This window comes from Semicossyphus pulcher, unplaced genomic scaffold (assembly GCF_022749685.1).
Source record: "Semicossyphus pulcher isolate SPU_LCO1_2020_fin unplaced genomic scaffold, fSemPul1.0.p SCAF_8, whole genome shotgun sequence".
NCBI lineage: Eukaryota > Metazoa > Chordata > Actinopteri > Labriformes > Labridae > Semicossyphus > Semicossyphus pulcher.
This window is the reverse complement of record NW_027211759.1, coordinates 2,778,989-2,796,442: the sequence shown is the minus strand read 5'-3', so window position 1 is coordinate 2,796,442 and position 17,454 is coordinate 2,778,989. Positions and strand designations below refer to the sequence as shown.

The 17,454-nt window shown below is 40.8% G+C and overlaps 1 protein-coding gene across 2 annotated transcripts in view; it reads left to right on the top strand.

Annotated features, from left to right (window-relative positions):
- Window positions 1-6,268: 6,268 nt before the first annotated feature.
- The window catches only part of aass (aminoadipate-semialdehyde synthase), a 28,730-nt gene continuing 17,544 nt past the window's right edge, over window positions 6,269-17,454 (top strand). The window contains exons 1-12 of one of the 2 annotated variants that reach the window (XM_069686909.1): window positions 6,269-6,369; window positions 7,957-8,189; window positions 8,454-8,630; window positions 9,634-9,718; window positions 10,246-10,313; window positions 11,143-11,289; window positions 11,404-11,482; window positions 12,820-12,947; window positions 13,793-13,941; window positions 14,372-14,494; window positions 16,753-16,864; window positions 17,074-17,133. In XM_069686909.1, the coding sequence (XP_069543010.1) occupies window positions 7,971-8,189; window positions 8,454-8,630; window positions 9,634-9,718; window positions 10,246-10,313; window positions 11,143-11,289; window positions 11,404-11,482; window positions 12,820-12,947; window positions 13,793-13,941; window positions 14,372-14,494; window positions 16,753-16,864; window positions 17,074-17,133 (1,347 nt within the window). In that variant the 5' untranslated portion in view covers window positions 6,269-6,369; window positions 7,957-7,970. Of the gene's footprint in view, window positions 6,370-7,290; window positions 8,190-8,453; window positions 8,631-9,633; window positions 9,719-10,245; window positions 10,314-11,142; window positions 11,290-11,403; window positions 11,483-12,819; window positions 12,948-13,792; window positions 13,942-14,371; window positions 14,495-16,752; window positions 16,865-17,073; window positions 17,134-17,454 lie in introns of those variants that run through there. The other variant, XM_069686910.1, reaches the window with a different exon arrangement.

Here is a 17,454-nt window from a genome sequence, read left to right as displayed (position 1 = left end):
GCCCTGAGAGCCCCCGACCGGCCTGGAGATAAACTGAAATCCTTACACGTCACATTTGAAGAAGACTTTTTTTTATCATTTCAGAACTTTGCCCTGAAATTGGTGCGACTTGTCCGTGTGAATCCCCTTCAGTCCTGACCGCATGTGACTTCCTGTCGCTGCTTCTGTCCAAATCCTTGACGCTGATTTTTTAAGGCTGATTCAGACATTTCCTTTAAAGATAACATCTTTAATTGTGACTCTTTTGTGGCCATAAAAATGATCAAGATCCACCGAGCACAGGCTGAGAGACATTTTTCTCTCGTGTTGTTCAAGCTCCAAAAACACTAAATCATCGATCGTTTTTTGGCTCAGAACCTGAAACATATTTCAAACTTTTAATGCAGATTTTCTGTCGTACATTTGTCATTTCAAAGCTCAAATAATCCTCAGTATTACTAAAACTGCCCCTTCTTGGCCGTGAACCAGCTTAAAACAACACGTTTTTACATTAGATCCCTGAAATCCAACAGTGTTGTATCATAAAACATTGAATTTTCACCCCTTTTTGCTGTTATTATAAAGTATGGAGCCAATTCAGTAGAAGTGAAGTGTTTGAAATGACATTATTGTAAGTTTTAGTCAATATTTCTTTCACTTGAGCCCAAAAAGTTTTTAAAATTCCTGCAAAAAAAAGCAGAAATGACGTTTGTACAAATTTCCCTGATCCCGCTCTAAATGTGACCCAGTGAAACCCAGTCCTCGCTCCTCTCAGGCCTGTCAACCCCAAACTTGACCCTTCACCCTGCGAAAGCCATCAGGACACTTCCTCACCCCTCCAGACGCCCTCAGACCTGATATGACCCCTGACCTTTGGCCCCTGAATCCGGCCTGAAACCAACCAGAGGAAACCGTGGGAGGCTTCTGTCGCTGTCAGCTCGTGTCGGACAGAGGACGAACTGATTATTAGTCAGTTATATTATAACGGTGGCTGATTATTATATCCTTAGTCATGTTTGATTATTTTCAGTTGCATCTCAGGATGTGAGATTGATGAAGGCCAGAGATGTCGAAGAGGTGAAACAACACACGTTACCGACCACATTCAAGCGTCAAAGATACGATTTTTTAAAACATTTTTAAGCATAAAAGTTATTTTTTCTTTTGTCAACAAACCCCAAAAAACTTATAAGAGACACATTTTCCTTCATCACCATAACACACACACACACACACACACACACACACACACACACACACACACACCTCGTTCTGCCAAAAAATAAAACTATATATTTGTCGTCTTCAGTGGGAACCAAAGCTTCGAGCTAATCGCCACAAATAGGAAGTGAGGAGAAATTGTGAGACAGACTGACACGATGTTGTTTTGTGTCTCTTATCGGGATGTGTTGACAAAATTATAATATAGAAAAAAAATCATGTTTATGATCTAAATCACGCATTCAGAATCAAACGGATCATCCTCAGGACTCGATTGGATTCTTCTTTTTTTAATTTGAGGTATACCTTAAAAAACAGAGTTTGCCTTGTTGCATCACATGATCCACTTTGGTCACATGATAACAGGCGGCCTACTCTGGCCCTCCTGTGCTGTGATTGGCTTGTTCTTTCCCATCTCTGAAGTCTGCCTTCAGAGATGTCTGTCAAAAAGCTCTTTCACCACGAGGAGTACGGGAGACTGCTGCTCTGGTTCTGTGTAAAAGTGTGCGCTGAGTTAGAGATCATTTCCTGAACATAACCGAGAAATGTTGGTGCTTAAAGCTTTCTAAACTGTGACACATTGAAAACCACGTACAGGGTCGGGATTAGGAAACGTTTGATTGGGTTAAAGGGATAGTTCAGATTTTTGAACACCAAGTTGTATGAAATATACTTGCTAGTAGCGTGGTGAATGCAAAGCTATTAGCTCACTCACTGAGTCCGGTGGTCGGAGTTCTGTCCGGTTCCGAACGTAGACTAAGTAGTTCCGGTGAGATGCCAGGGTCATGAGACCAAAAGGTTTTAACCTACAAAAACAACACGCATGCGATGGTGATCCATGTCCAACACAGAATCAGCATCCATATACTACGCCGTTCTTTCTGCACTATTTTGTCTCTTGACAAATCCAGTATCACTACGCCTGCTGCGGGCCCTACACGTCCAGGACAGAAGAAAATGCATGTGTTGTAGAGATGGCTGAGAAAATAGTTCCCAAAAAACGGCGCAGTATATGAAGTCCTAGGACGATGATGTTGTGTTGCCTGCGTGTTGTTTCTGTTGGGTCAAACTTTTTGGTCTCATGACCCTGGCATCTCGCCGGAATTACTTATCCTACGTTCAGAACTGACCAGAACTCCGACCACGGGACTCGGTGAGTGAGCTACACTACACTGCCAGCAAGTATTTCATACAACTTGGTGTCCAAAAATCTGAACTGTCCCTTTAAAATATTTAGTCAATATCTGAGATCAGATCAGATCTCCTGGGTGAAAGTTTGATGTTTGCCAAATTGACTTTTACCAGCCAATCACAGCACAGCAGGACTGAGGTAACTCTATATGTCCAAACACATGTTCACTTTGGTGCGCTAACATCCATGCAGGGACAGTTTAGGATTTATGGTCTTTATTACAACTTTGGTTTAACTTTTAAGAGATGTGTCCATCATTTTATAAGTTAAAGAAACACTTTACTCACCAACAGCTGAGATCTGAGATGTCGCATACCCTGCAATCCAAATCCTACACCTCCCTTTTTACTACAATACAAGCTGCAGCTGCTTGTACAAAGTGCCATTTGATTAGGATCACATTTTTATACCCTTGCACCTTGAACTTTGACTCTCTTGCTCATAGATGTGTTGCAGTCCTTTGATTTTAATATTGTTTCAGTGGAGATACAACAGATCATTCGTCGAACTTCCCCGCACGGTGTGGATGTTTATAGAAGAACATCCTGGTATGTTTGCATTTGTCACACATGTATTGAGACATTTTAAATAGGTTGGAAGTATTCATATTGGAATGCAAACTTTACTAGTGGATATATGCTCATGATTACTGACTGGAATGATGGTCAAAGGTATAAAATGAGACCCAAGTTGTAATAAAACCAGAACTAACCTTTGGCCTTGAGCGCTGTATATAAAAATGATGATGATGATTCCTACAAAGCTGATGAATCTTCGATTGAAAAAACCTTGAAATAAAGCACTTCGACATTTAAACATATAAACTGTTGACCGTGGCCGCGCGCTCTGTTCTCTGTGGCTTCACCTCGACATCTCTGGTCCTGACTGACGGAGGAAGGCGAGCTGAAGCTTCTCTCCGTCGCTCAGTCTGTTGTTATATTTTATTTCAGTCTCAGGATTATTGTACAAAGAAGTGTTTTATTATATTTATTTCAGATTGTACCACTGTTGAAAAAAAATGTTTCTTGTCACGATGAAGCTTAGTTTTTGTTTTTTTCCCAGGCCTCCTGCTGCAGACGTTTAACAAGGAAAAAATAATAAATAAAATCAACTGTGTGTGATCGCTTCTTCAACTTGTTCTACTGTCAACATGACACAAAATGTGTGGACTGCATATCAGCCAAAACACATTCAGGTACAGTCAAACAGTACATTTAAAAACTATTACTCATAAACACAGACATGCTGCAGTCAACACACTTTATTGATGGATGCAGAACAATTGTACAGAAGCGTAAAATATATATATAAGGGATAATTGTGAGAGGAAATCATTCAAATTCATGACTTTTTACATTTATAGGATAATAAGTCAAACATCATAGTGATGGTTAAGAGCTAAATTATGAGATGCCACAAAATGTCACTTTAAAATTACAATCATGACTTTTAAGCGAGTCATCTCATTACTCTGACTTACCATTAGTAATATATTATTTACATTTACGTATAACTTTTTAAAATTTTCCAGGTTGAAATTGGCTTTACAGCATTTTGCTTGTTTTTCATTTCAAGTAACCAAAAAAGAACAATTGTTGGAGTATATGAAGCATATATTAATTAGTATAAATATAAATATATAACTTTAAAAGAACAAAAGTCTAGCCTTCAGAAAAACACATGTATGATCTTAACCTATTAAAGACGTAATCGTGAAGTTCTCAGTTTTGTTCTGTTTCCTGGCTGACGGTCGCTTTCCTTTTCAGACTGTTTGCTTCATCTGAGCGTCGAGTTTGTTTCTTCTTCTTTGGATTTTCACTTCTTGTTGAAGTTGTATCTGTAGTCATCCATCTTTTCTTTGTTTGTTCAGCCATAGTAGATTACTGTTTACTCGCAACACTTGCAGAGAGCGGAAAAGCAGCCGCTTAGATCCGCCTACCCTCTCTGGCAGACCAACCACTGCTGGGTGATGGAAAACACGTCACTAACTGGGCGCTGCCATAGACACCCAGTCCATAATAATACAATATACTGCAAATGCAAGGCTTTCATCAGTGGGCCACAGGCTCAGTCACCACCAGACTTAAAAGACATTTATTTACATGAAAATCTTCAAGATTATTACTTTAATTTACCTCATTAGTCAATACGCTAATCTGTTGTGTTATTCCTGAAGAACTGTTTTGAAACAAATATACATGCAATCAACCAAAATTATAACTAACTGTATATCAGCGGGAGGAATGATTGAAAGACAATAAACATCAGAAGCCTTTATTTTTACAAGAGGTTTTTCTTTTGGCACATCAAGCTGTGGATTATTATAGTTAGACACCTTTAAGCAGGTATGTAAAGTTTAGCTTAATGACGGTTTGGCATAATTAAGCCTTTTGGGTATAAAATATAAAATTAAAGCAAAAATAAAAGTAAAATTAAAATCAAAATTCCTGTTATATACAATGAATATACACACCAAGATACGATCAGAAACACGTTGTGAAAGCTAATTTTTCCTGTTTACGTTTTTCCCCGGTTGCTTTCGTCATCAGCATGCGACGAGCTGAGCAGGAGGCCGTGCCTCAGCTCTGGAAGCTGATTGGTGTAGAGACTTCAGAACTGTACAGATAATAAACGCTCTACATGTTTAGAATCTCCACAGTAACAGCACGTGCTCTGTTGGAGATCTACAGAGCGCTCGCGGACTAGCGGCACACGAGCACTCGGTTTTTGTCTGTCTACAGCTCTTGTAGGCGGTGACGTCCAAGTAGCTCCGTCCGCTCTTGGAATGTATCAAACTTTTTGTCCACTTGCTCTCTCGTGTAAGAAAAAGTGCAGACATGGGTTTATACTTAAGAAGTATTGATACTAATATGATTGTTAAAATGGGATTGAAGCTGCGGAGTGACCTGTAAATAAAACGAATTCACAGACGTCTCAAGTTTCCTTAAGGAGAGATTCCAGCCATTCCATTGCGTGGGAAAAACCGGAAGCTGGTGGCTTGCCTTCAGAATAAAACACAAAATTGTATAAAGAACCACCTCATCACAGAAGAAGACTTAAATAGGTGGATAGAAAAGTTTTTTTTAATTTATTGATCACAGCTTGACATTGTGGTGTCCAAGCAGCCAAGTCACGTCAGTCACAAAACAAAGATAAATACAAAAATAAGGGAAACTAGAAGAACTACAATCAAAAAAACCCAAATTTAAATGTACTGTTCTTGATTGGTGCTTTGTACTACCAGTGAAGACTGGTGTCATGTCTTGCACGAGCGTGGCAAGGTGCTTCATCGTAGAAATAGACACATACATTATTGTAGGTTTTAATGTGTTTATGAAGAATATATGTAATTATTCTTTTTTTTCCTTTTGTCTCTTTTCCCCCCTGTTTTCTTGCCACATTTTTAGTAATCATGAATTAATATTTTCTTCCATGTGTTCCTATAGTACTTTTTTGGGGGGGGTTGTTTGTGTTCATATTCATCACAAACTATTGTAAGCCATAGTCATAATTATTTTACAATTAAGTTATGAGGTTTTATTTTAGGTAATCTAATCTTTGAGAGTCAAAATATTGGTTGCAAAAAATATACTTAATATTAACTTAATATCTATATCTTATTTTGTCTAAAAGTTATACTTTTGTATAATATTATTACAAAAAAAGGTAAAGATAAAATGAAGTAAAAGTAAGGAAATGTGTATTTAATTTATTAATTAATCATCACAAAAAAAATCTAAACATAAATCGACTATCTTTAAAATTCCCTTTCAGAAAGGCAAATAAAAGAAACCGAAACAAAATGTTCGTTTTATTTTGAAATTCAGACCGGAAAAAGATTAGCAGGTATGTAAATAACAGTTCTGTGTGAAGTTGCAGCTCGTCTCACCTCTGTGTGACTCTCGGGTGTTGTCGGTGAACCATCGCCACATTTTCCCGTCAGGAGCTGGCGTGGTGATAAGAAAGCGGTCTAAAAGGTGAGTTCGACGCACGCGCCGCCGAAGATCGATCACTGTATCGATTACTTTATTAATGTGTGCAAGTATGAGAGTGGCACAGAGTTGACCAGATCCCGGAACTGACCCATGTGGTTACAGTATGAGTGAGGTTTAATCCACACAGAATCTACGAGTAAAGCCAACACCAAACTCCATTCATATTTCTACTGATTTTAATTCTCTGTATGCAGGATTCAATAATGACAATATCATGATATCTGCTCCTATTTACAGCGAGTTATTGTACGAGACAGGTTTAGTATTGCTGTTACAAAGCAATCCTGGATTACTTCTATAAGCACACATAGTACTTCTACTACTAAATAATCAATTTCACAATTAATAGGTTTTTTTCTTCAGGGTTTTTCAACTGTGTCTTGCAAGTACAGTGGGCTCAAGTTTACTGTACCACCTGTTGCTCCCGGACTAGTAGTTCCCAAACTGGAAATCAGGACCCCTCAAGGGCTTGCAAGAATATCCTGAAGGGTCACAAGACAGAGTTGACAATTTGGAAAAACACATATTTGCTTTCTTGCAGAGAGTAGAAGTGAAGATTGATATAACTTCCATGTCTGTAAGCTTTATATAAAGCCACATCTAGCAGCCTGTTAGCGTAATAACAGGAGACGGGGAAACTGCCAGTCTCGATCTTTCCAGCGGTATTAAAGTTCACCTGGCTAATTAACACCTTATGTGTTGTTTGTTCGATCCGTGTTAAAATTGTAGTGTAAACAGGAATTGATGGTTTTAAAGGTTGGTTATGGTGGGGACTATTTTTTGGGCTGATGCCGTGACTTCCTGGAGTCATAGGTGTTTGCGTTGCCCCACAGCTTCCAATTTTTAAACTTACGTATTGTTTGACCTTATTAAACAACATACAGTATGTTAAATAGTGCAAGGCTAGTTTTTTTTCAGCAACCTGTTTTATGTCTTTGCGCAAAGCTTTGCTATCCGACTGCTAGCTAAAATCCCACCTTTAGCCCACAGAGAGGGGTGGGAGTCTTCTTGTCTCACTCTCGCCCAGAGAGCAGAAATGCATGCCCACTTGTATCCTTGTAGTGATCCATTTTTTCCCTGTTATGTGTTGTGCACGTAAACATCAGATCATAAACCTGGGAGCATGCGATGTTCGTCACTTTGTTAAACTTTAATTTACATAAGCAGACAGTCCCGTTACCTCTCCCTTAGGTTGCATCACTGCAGTGTTAATGGTTATGTTGTCTGTGCTGTTTAGTTATATTCTTGTAGTTGATGTTTTTTTTAGTGCACTTGGCAGCTGAATAAGTGTGTGTTCTGTCTCATCAGAGTTTTTTCAGTCTGTCAAAACCACCTGTGTCAGCAGCGCTCTCCCAACAGCAAACTTGACTTGACCTCTGACCTTAATCATACTTTCCCTCGACGGTCAAGTTTGTCAGAGGGTCCAAAATACACACTGACATGGAGTACAGAAACCTTAGAGTAGTAGCTTTGTGTTATTTAAGTTTGTTTCACTTCCTGATTGAACATCACATGCCGCCATCTTTGTTTAACGTGGTGTGGTCAGCAGTGTGTCTTTGTCCTGAGCAGGGGGGGGTGAAGTCATGTTCAGACTCCTCAGTCGCCAAGGTAAGAGGACGCCGAGCTGCCTCGCAGGCCAGCAGCGCTATGAGCACCACCGGGCCGTCATGGCCATCCGCCGCGAAGACATCAACCCCTGGGAGAGGAGGGCGCCGCTGGCCCCGCGCCACGTCAAAGAGCTCACCCACGCCGGCGTCAAAGTCCTGGTCCAACCATCCAACCGCAGAGCCATCCACGAGAAGGTGAGACGAATGTGTATGTATTGGTATACATTTCAATACTGTAGCCATGGTGATATATTTATCTTATATTGTCATATTATAAAGAACAGATCACCATATATATATATATATATAACTTAAAGTTATAAAAAAAACAGTAAGATTTGCTTTTGTTTTGTATCACTGTCCCTGTCCAATTTCAGCACTACTTTTTGTGCAGTCTTCGCAAAGGAATCAACATTTGGAAATGTGAGTAAAGAAATAACACTGTTCACTGTTTTTCAGTACTACATGAGGGCGGGGGCCATCATACAGGAGGACATTTCCGAGGCGTCCCTGATAATCGGGGTGAAGAGGCCGCCGGAGGAGAAGGTCATTCCCAGGAAGACGTACGCTTTCTTCTCCCACACCATCAAGGCTCAGGAGGCCAACATGGGGCTTCTGGAGGACCTGCTGACGAAGGTGAGAGAGAGCTGAAAAGATCCATAAAAAGTCTTCAAATTATCCTGATACGCGTGTTGGTAGTGCACTCCTTTTTTGCACGTGGTATAAAAAAAAAAAAACAACTTTTTTTTTAACAGCTACAGGCTATAATGACTGTGAAAGAATCCTTGCACCAGATCAAAGTACGTTCACTTAAAGTTCTTGTTTTTGCCACCGACAGGCTCAGATTGTTATTCTCAGTGTCTGACAACATTACAGAGATGGACGTTTTTGTGAAAGACTAATATGCTTTCTTAAAACCAGAAACAGCTGTTATTTTCCTCTCTCTTTAAAGCCACCAGACTCCATTGACAAAAAACATAATTTCGCCTCACAGAACATGTGGGTTGCTGGTATACCTCAGCCTGGATCTGTTAGTTTTTTACGTTACTGTTTGTTACAAAAGTATTGGGATGTATCCAAACTTGCTGTTTAACAAACCAAAGTCAAACAATGACACAATAAAACCTGACAGATAGAGACAGAAGAACAGCAACCTCTGCTTTCTGTCAGGTAAAATTACTGTTTTTGTCAATGGAGTCTGGTGGGATCCTCTCTGTGATGTCAGATACTTGTGCCTGTCAGTGGCAAAAACAAGCACTTTAATTTGACATACTTTAATTTGGCACATTAGCCTGTAGCTTTACTTTATGGCCCTGTGGCAGCGGCCAGCTGACTCAGTCTGCTGGAACAATTCGAAACTTTCGGTACCTATTAGTCAATAAATATGTGAAAATATAAGTAATAGAAAAGTGTCTGTGTGGGAGAAAAAAATCATCTTGCCTTCAGTGTGTTTGCCCTGATATACTATCGAAGGCAAACAAACAACGTGCAAAAGGTCACCTGTCTCTACAATACTGTAGGAGAGCCTTTTTTCTTCTGTACTGAAGCTGATGCTGCACAATTCATCTCTGTGTATTTGTCTTTTCTTTAACATACGCCCCCCCCCCAAACTATAATGAAGTGATTCTTTTCTTTTCAGGAAGTTCGTCTGATCGACTACGAGAAGATGGTTGATGCTAACGGCTTCCGGATCGTAGCATTCGGTCAGTGGGCCGGTGTTGCAGGTATGACAACTTCCTCAAAGACAACAAACAAGTCGTGCCTCAGCTGGTCATTTGTTTTTGGACAGTTATGAAAATGTTTGACAGTAACAGTGAAGATCAACACCAGATTGTAGGTCGATTCGACAAGCAGAGATGATAAATTATCTGTTAAGTTCATCATTTGGTCACCCACAAACCTCAGCACTCATGCAGCTGCAGCTGGCATGTGAACCCGCTGCATGTGTCTGGGAATGGTTTTAGACGTGGGTCCATGTTTTGTTTCTATCTTTGGCTCTTCTGGTTCGCACATGAGGTCTCACATGTAAGCACACAAGCAGTGTGTGTACAGGTGACATGATCCGCATTCCTGTTCATGGTGTCTCACTAATCTGCTGACAGTGCAGAGGCAGCTGTCCCCAAACAGCACTCATACATTTACTCTTCCGACATGATGTTAAAACAACTCTAAAAAATGTTTGATTATGAATTGAGAGATTGTGATAAAGGTAAGAGTAAAGATATTTTCTGTGTGTTTTGTTTTTTTGTAGGAATGATTAACATCTTGCACGGACTTGGTCTGCGCTTCCTGGCTCTGGGGCACCACACCCCCTTCATGGTAACAAAACATTGTTTATAAAAAACAACTTGAAATCAACTCTGTCCTCTAAATCTGACAGGGAAACAGCTTCCTGTGGCCTTACACTGGAATTCCAGTTATTTTAAATGAGACCCTATTTCTACATAATCCTGGGTCTAAATGATAATCCTTGGGGGGCAATGTTCCTGGTTGAATGCAGCAATTAAAAGTTCTTGTTGTTTCCACTGACAGGCTCAGATTGTTATTCTAAGTGTGTGACAACATTACAGAAAGGATCCCTACATTTCATAAAGAGGAAGATGCTGCTTTTCTAACAAGAAACAGCCGTTACATCGCTCTCTTCAGAGCCACCAGACTCCATGACAAAAACAGTCATTTTTACCACAGGAGTTGCCGGTCTGCTCCTGACTTTGGAGATAAGTTTCCTTGTATTTTGTGTGACTTTGGTGATGTAAATGGTTAGTTTGGATCCAACACAATATTTGTGTAACACACAATAACAGAAAAAAACGAACAGATTAAGGCAGATGTAGATAAGCTACTCCTGTATTCTGCAAGATAAAATTGCTGTTTTTGTCAATGGAGTCTGGTGTCTCTGAAGAGAGCGATGTAACGTTTGTTTCTGGTTTACAACAAAACATCTTCCTCTTTGAGAAAAAGGTTTATCTCTGTAGGATCCTTCTGTAAAGTTGTCACACACTTAGAATAACAATCTGGGCCCCGTTTCCGAGAGTAATTCCAAAACTTCTATATCTATTAACAAAATAGGGCCACGGTTTAGAAATATCTGAATTAATTTATGCACTTATTATCTTGTGACTTCCTGTCTCTCTGATGTCTCTCACAGCACATCGGCATGGCTCATAACTACAGGAACGTCAGCCAGGCCATCCAGGCAGTGAGGGATTGTGGGTATGAGATCTCCATGGGGCTCATGCCCAAATCAATCGGCCCTGTGACGTTTTGTTTCACCGGCACCGGCAACGTCTCAAAGGTACGGCAATGTTCAACAGAAAACAAAAAACACTCAGTGGTGTCAGAAATCAGGACTACACAGGGGGATTCTGGGAACTTCAGATCCTCACGCTCCTCCTCCTTCTTCCTCCAGGGAGCCCAGGATATCCTGAACGAGCTTCCTGTTGAGTATGTTGAACCTCATGAGTTGAAGGACGTCTCTGAGACAGGAGGTATGAAATTCCTCGTCTTTGTCTGGGCTGCAGCTGTGATTCAAATGTTTCGTTCATTCAGCCTCCAACAGCAATAGGAACATATGTTAAGTTTAGCCTATACCAGAAACTTCTACTCAAAAAACTTTGTTTATTCTTGCGAAACCAGTTCCTGCGAATGCACCAAATTCAAAACTACGCTCAAAATTTGGTGTAAAATTAAAGGATAACTCTAATATGATATTTGTAGTCAGTAATGAGCCAAAAAAGGTAAATGTTTACATGCTAACGTTAGCTTTTAGCCCCAAGCAGGTGTTGCTTTGAAGTGGCTGTAGTTCCTGTGTCAATGTGTTTATTGTTGAATGTTTACATGCTCAACATTTAACACTTTAGAACGACGACATTCAATCCTTCCAGGAAGTTGCAATGTTGCGATTCAATTCAACCTATTGCTGCAACTTGTACGCAAGACTAATCCCTCGAGTCTTTAAGGAGTCTCATCACAGTGAATCCATGATAATAAATGCAACAAGGTCTTATTGTGCTTGTTTAAACATGTTTCTGTGCTGTTAGCCGTCCACTTAGCCACTCCCTGGTGCCTTGTGTTAAAGCAGTTTGCACCAACCAGAGGCTGTGTTCCTGATGTGTGTGTCAGCGCTGATCTCAAAGAGTGTTTGTACAGTGAGATAGTAATCCCCCTGTCTGTTGTCAATGGTTTTATTCTGCCGCAGCAGCCGACATAAGCAGTAGAGCAGCATAAATGTCACAAATAACATGTAGATTCTCCTTTGCACATATGGACAGCTTTGAATCAGCTTTAGTTTTCTTCAGTTTTTATACGTTTTTTTGGCATCTTGACTTGGAAATCAACCGGAAGCGATTTCAGAAGACAAACATCTCGCTCAGAAAATAGATCCCCTTTATTGGAGTGTCCGTCCCAGTCGCTCACAGAGGATGTGTGATGTGTTAAACCGAAAAAACAACTTAGAAACATCAAAGCTTTCATTGCAACAAGCTGCCGACAAAACCCTGGATGGACTGTAATCTAATGTAGGTATATGTAATATAATATAGGTATATTTTAGCACATATTAAATACTTCATTTAAATCACTTTGGGCGCAGAAGTGGAAGTTTTATTTATTTATAACATTGAAAATTAAATGAATTTCTGATCAGTTTTAAAATATTAAAATCCTTCTCAGAGTGTTTTTAACTTCCTGTCAGTTCAACTTCATTGATCAGTTTGTCAGAGCAGGAAACAGCTGTAGAACAGGATGTGCCGAGTTGATCTATTGATAAACGTCATATTGTTATAGTAAAGTTAATACACCATCATTCCTGTTGTTTTCCTGTAAGACATGACCAAAGTGTTCGCCACCGTTCTGAGCCGACACCACCACCTGATGAGGAAGAGCGACGGCATTTACGACCCCATGGAGTACGAGAACCACCCGGAACTGTACACGTCGCACTTCAGGACCAGCGTGAGTCCAAACCTTCACTACCCCCTCCTTTACTACCCCCAGTTACAACACCCCTCCACCTGCTGCTGTCGCTCACTCAGAGGCCTCGTCCTCTATTTCAACACTAGACACTCGCTGGTTGGAAAGGTTGTGTTGCTGTTTCAAACACATGCCAAACTGTGATCCCTTTAAGTGTGTGTTGACTTTAAGGCTGCAACTGTTCATTATTTTCATCAGAGATTTATCTGTGGCTTGTCCCACAAGTAATCAATTTATCTTTAAGTAAAGAAAAATACAAAGAAAACTTTTTAAATCCTTCACATTTAAGAAGCTGGAACAGGCACATGTTTATCAAAATAGAAAAGATAAGATAATCCTTTATTCGTCCCAGAACGGCGACATTTACAAAAGAAGTTCGTAGTTAATTTTCTTTGGCTCGATGTACCGATAAGTGGACCATTGATCGCCGCTCACAGAGAATATTCCAAAACATCTACCTGATCGATAATCCTCCACTGAAAAAGAATATGTGAAAAAATCTGGAAGGAATTTTATTCAAAGAGGAAAATACACGTTTTTCCAAATTCTTTCCACATTGGAGAAGCTTTGAAAGTTTGTGGTGTTTTTGCAGAGAAAATATTCAAACAAATAATCACATATCATGTTTTTTTCTTCTTTGGTGACTTTTAGTTTTAATCCATATTTTTTTGTTGTCAAAGTAAGACAGAATAGAACGGCGATCGATAGAAACTTAACAGTCAGGTATTAAAGAGTTATTAAAATAAGACGACAGAAACACATGAATGATGAGATGAGATGATCTGAGTGGGTAAGAGCAGCTAAATATTGTATCATGGTACCCACAGGTGGCGCCGTACACAACCTGTCTGATCAACGGGATTTACTGGGACCCCCACACCCCCCGACTCCTCAGACGAATAGACGCCCAGAAGCTGATGAGACCGCCCAAAGTCTCCGCTGCAGCCACCGAGGGATCCCCGGTGCTGCCTCACAAGTACGCGCATCACGTTTAAAATGAACCACAGATTAGTTTTCACAAGATGTTTGTGAACGCACCTTTTGGTTTTTGTTTGGTGATAAAATGTTATTTCTGCCTCTTCACTATCACATATTGTGCACATGTGACAAATGGTACACAGGAAGTATGACACAGACATGAGACAGACATACAGAACAAAGATGTCGCCCTGGTGCTGTCGATTAAGAGGCTGAGAGCAACTCAGGAAAACAGATGAAAAAGGATGAATGAACGACTCTCCTGCCCTTTCTTTCTCTTAATTGAATACATAGCTGAGCAGTGTGTAACCTGCTGTATGTCCACAGAGGTCAGAGGTCACATCATTATCCCCCCCTGTTATCGGTCTTGTTTACATTCAGCCTGTCGCTTTGCCCTCTCACACACCCTCTCCTCTCTCTGTCCACAGACTGCTGGCCATCTGTGACATCTCTGCTGACGCCGGGGGCTCCATAGAGTTCATGAACGATTGCACCACCATCGATAAGCCGTTCTGTATGTACGACGCCGACCAGCACATCGATCACGACAGGTACAGAGCAAACACACTCTCAGCCATCACCAGCACGTAAGCCTGAAACACTGTGAATGTAAATACCTGCTCAAGGGAATTCCTCTCCTGGTGTAACAGTATCAAGATGTGTTAATTTATGGCTACATACGAGTTATTTAATCCATGTGCATGTGTTGAAGAGGATTGATAGATCCACCTTAAGGATAACTCGATTCCACTCAATGAGAAACAACTTTTTCTTTTTTCCTCCTTTTATTTTGAAAAGTTCAGACTTTTACTTTCAGTTCAAATGTGTTTCACTTTTCCATTTGCTGTATGTCAAATGAGCAGTTAGCGTTTGACCAACGCAAACTGCGATGTGCACATGTTTAATCGTCACACCGCAGGACGTGTGATTGTGAGTCACATCAATCAGAGTCAGATGAGAACATGTCGAGCTGCTACTTTATTGTTGCGCGGTGCAAAAGGAGTGCTCGCCATTTTCTCGTTTTCCATCACTAATCTCCAACAAAAATCTGTCTGATATCACATCAGTGCAGCTCTTTATGAGAGCGCAGAGGGACCTGACCGCTGAGTCTGTGTCAGCTGCCTGTAAACTGTAAACATGCACGCGACACCGCTGCCGTCACAGCTCATGTTGGCGGGATGACCGAGGCCGGTTTGAGTCATGCATGCCGGCTTTTCTGTGTGCATATTGCCGTTATCAGCGGCCTCTCATCCCGGTGCTCGTTACGCTACATGGGCAGGTAGTGTTTACTTTTAGCGGCTACGCCTACAGCCCACACATGGCGTGAGGTTGTGTGTGCCGACAGGAAGTAAGACACGGTAAGCTTTCATTTAAAAAACTGATCACACTGATTAAACTAACATTTGAACACCGTTAGAAATGGTTAATGACACACCGTATCAGTAACACAACTGCAGCCCACAAGTCTGTTTGTGTTTATGTGATAAAGAAACGTGTCGCTCCACCTGAACTCTCTCTCATGCAGGTGTCAGAGTCTCTGAACCAAGTGTGGTGAAAGTGGAGGAGAGGAGTTTTGTTTTGTTGGAGAAGAAAGACTTACAAATAATAAACAGCCTGATGGTTATTGTCTTTACATAAAAATCATTTGGTATAATTTCTTCTATCGTTTTGTATCGTAATATATAAATATCGCAGAACAAAAAACAAACACTTTTTTCTGATATCGTGCAGCCCAAACAAAAACACACAAAACTTTAAAATTCAGATTAGTGTCATTTTTTAATTGTTTGAACCTTTTTCTTTGGATGCTTTAAAGACGTCACTTTACGTTTTTATTTCAGTTTCATTTCTTAAATTCTGCTCTTGTGAAATAAGTGGTGTCCTTGGTTTTCTGCTGTTTCCCTTTCAGTCTGTGTTATTGACTAAAGCCACCTGGTTAAATGAAGGATGAATCTGAATATTTCTGACTGAAACTATGACAGTGATTTGATCCTTTATTTTACTAAAACCCAGATTACAAGTGTCAAATCCTCATGAATAGAACTCAATCACACTGGCCCTCAGCTCGTGCCTCCATCTTTAAAAATAAAATGCTTCAAGTACTTAGTGCTTCAGGTTCCACGACTCAAGCTCCTTTTTTTAAAGACTAACTGCACACTCTTATTTCATGGCACTTCATTGGTTAGAAACGGCTCAAAACCCCCATCTACTGTTTTAAATCAGCCCTGGAGCTTGCCAGCCGATGGTGACAGAAGATGGCAGTGATGGTTAAAATTACATCATGAAATGTATTTAAACAAAAAGAACGGTAACGCCTGTCAATCAGAGGTGAGCGGTACACCCCCCCTCCTCCCCCCTCTCAGCCCCTTGCCCACTTTGAGCATTTTTCAAAATTGTGCAGTGGGTGGATTTACACTTTAAGCCCTTTTTACAACACTTTAAGTAATCCCTGCCACACATACAGCTGGCATCTTTCTCCCACAGTGATGTTTTCAGAGAGCAGTCTATACGCAAAACAGTCCTCCAAAGGTTCCTGGCTCCTGTGGAAAGTCCCTGCATTAATTAGCGGCTCTTCTAGTGCCGGTTCTGCTGATAATTAGGATGCCAATTATTATCACAGTTACTGTAAATGCATCTTGCACCACCCACTCGTGCAAATATGGTCACTTCTGGCTGAGGAAAAACAAAATGGCGATGGCCAGAATTCAAAACTGTAGTCCGCAAGCCAATGTATAAAGTCCCGGCGGCTCTGTCCACTTCTTAAATACAGTCCAGTCAGTAATCTGTATTCTGTTTTTTCCCCCTGCAGTGTGGAGGGAAACGGCATCCTCATGTGCTCCATCGACAACCTTCCTGCTCAGCTCCCCATCGAAGCCACAGAGTACTTTGGAGACCGGCTCTTCCCCTACATGTGGGAGATGGTAAGAGGTCCGGGTTTTGGGTGAGGTGAGATCAGCAGGTGATGTCATCGCTGGGTTTCTGTCTCGCTCTTCGCTGCTGCTTTCTGCTGGTGTCAGACGTGTTGGTTGGGTTTGCTTTGGGAGCGTGTTGCAACAGGATGTTTGTGGTGTACTGAATCAATATAAAACCTGACAAACAGAACTTGGGTGTTTACCAATTTTTTTATCAGCTGCCTTCAGACGCCACCCGACCGCTGGATGAAGAGGAGTTCAGCCCACAAGTCAGAGACGTAAGTAAGATATTTAATTTAACATATTTTGGTGCAAAAAGTTTTAGAATAGCTCCAGTATGTTGCTTTAGCAGGCAGTCTCAAAGAGGCTGTAATGTCTGCATCGTAATCCTTGCAGGCAAATGCCTCCCATCAAAGTCCATCCACTAAAAGTGTTTTTCAACTGACAGGCTCAGATTGTTATCCTAAGTGTCTGACAACATTACAGAAAGGATCCCTACAGAGATAGACCTTTTTGTTACAGAGGAAGATGCTGTTTTTGAAAGCAGAAACAGTTGTTACATCACTCTCTTCAAAGCCACCAGACTCCCTTGACAAAAA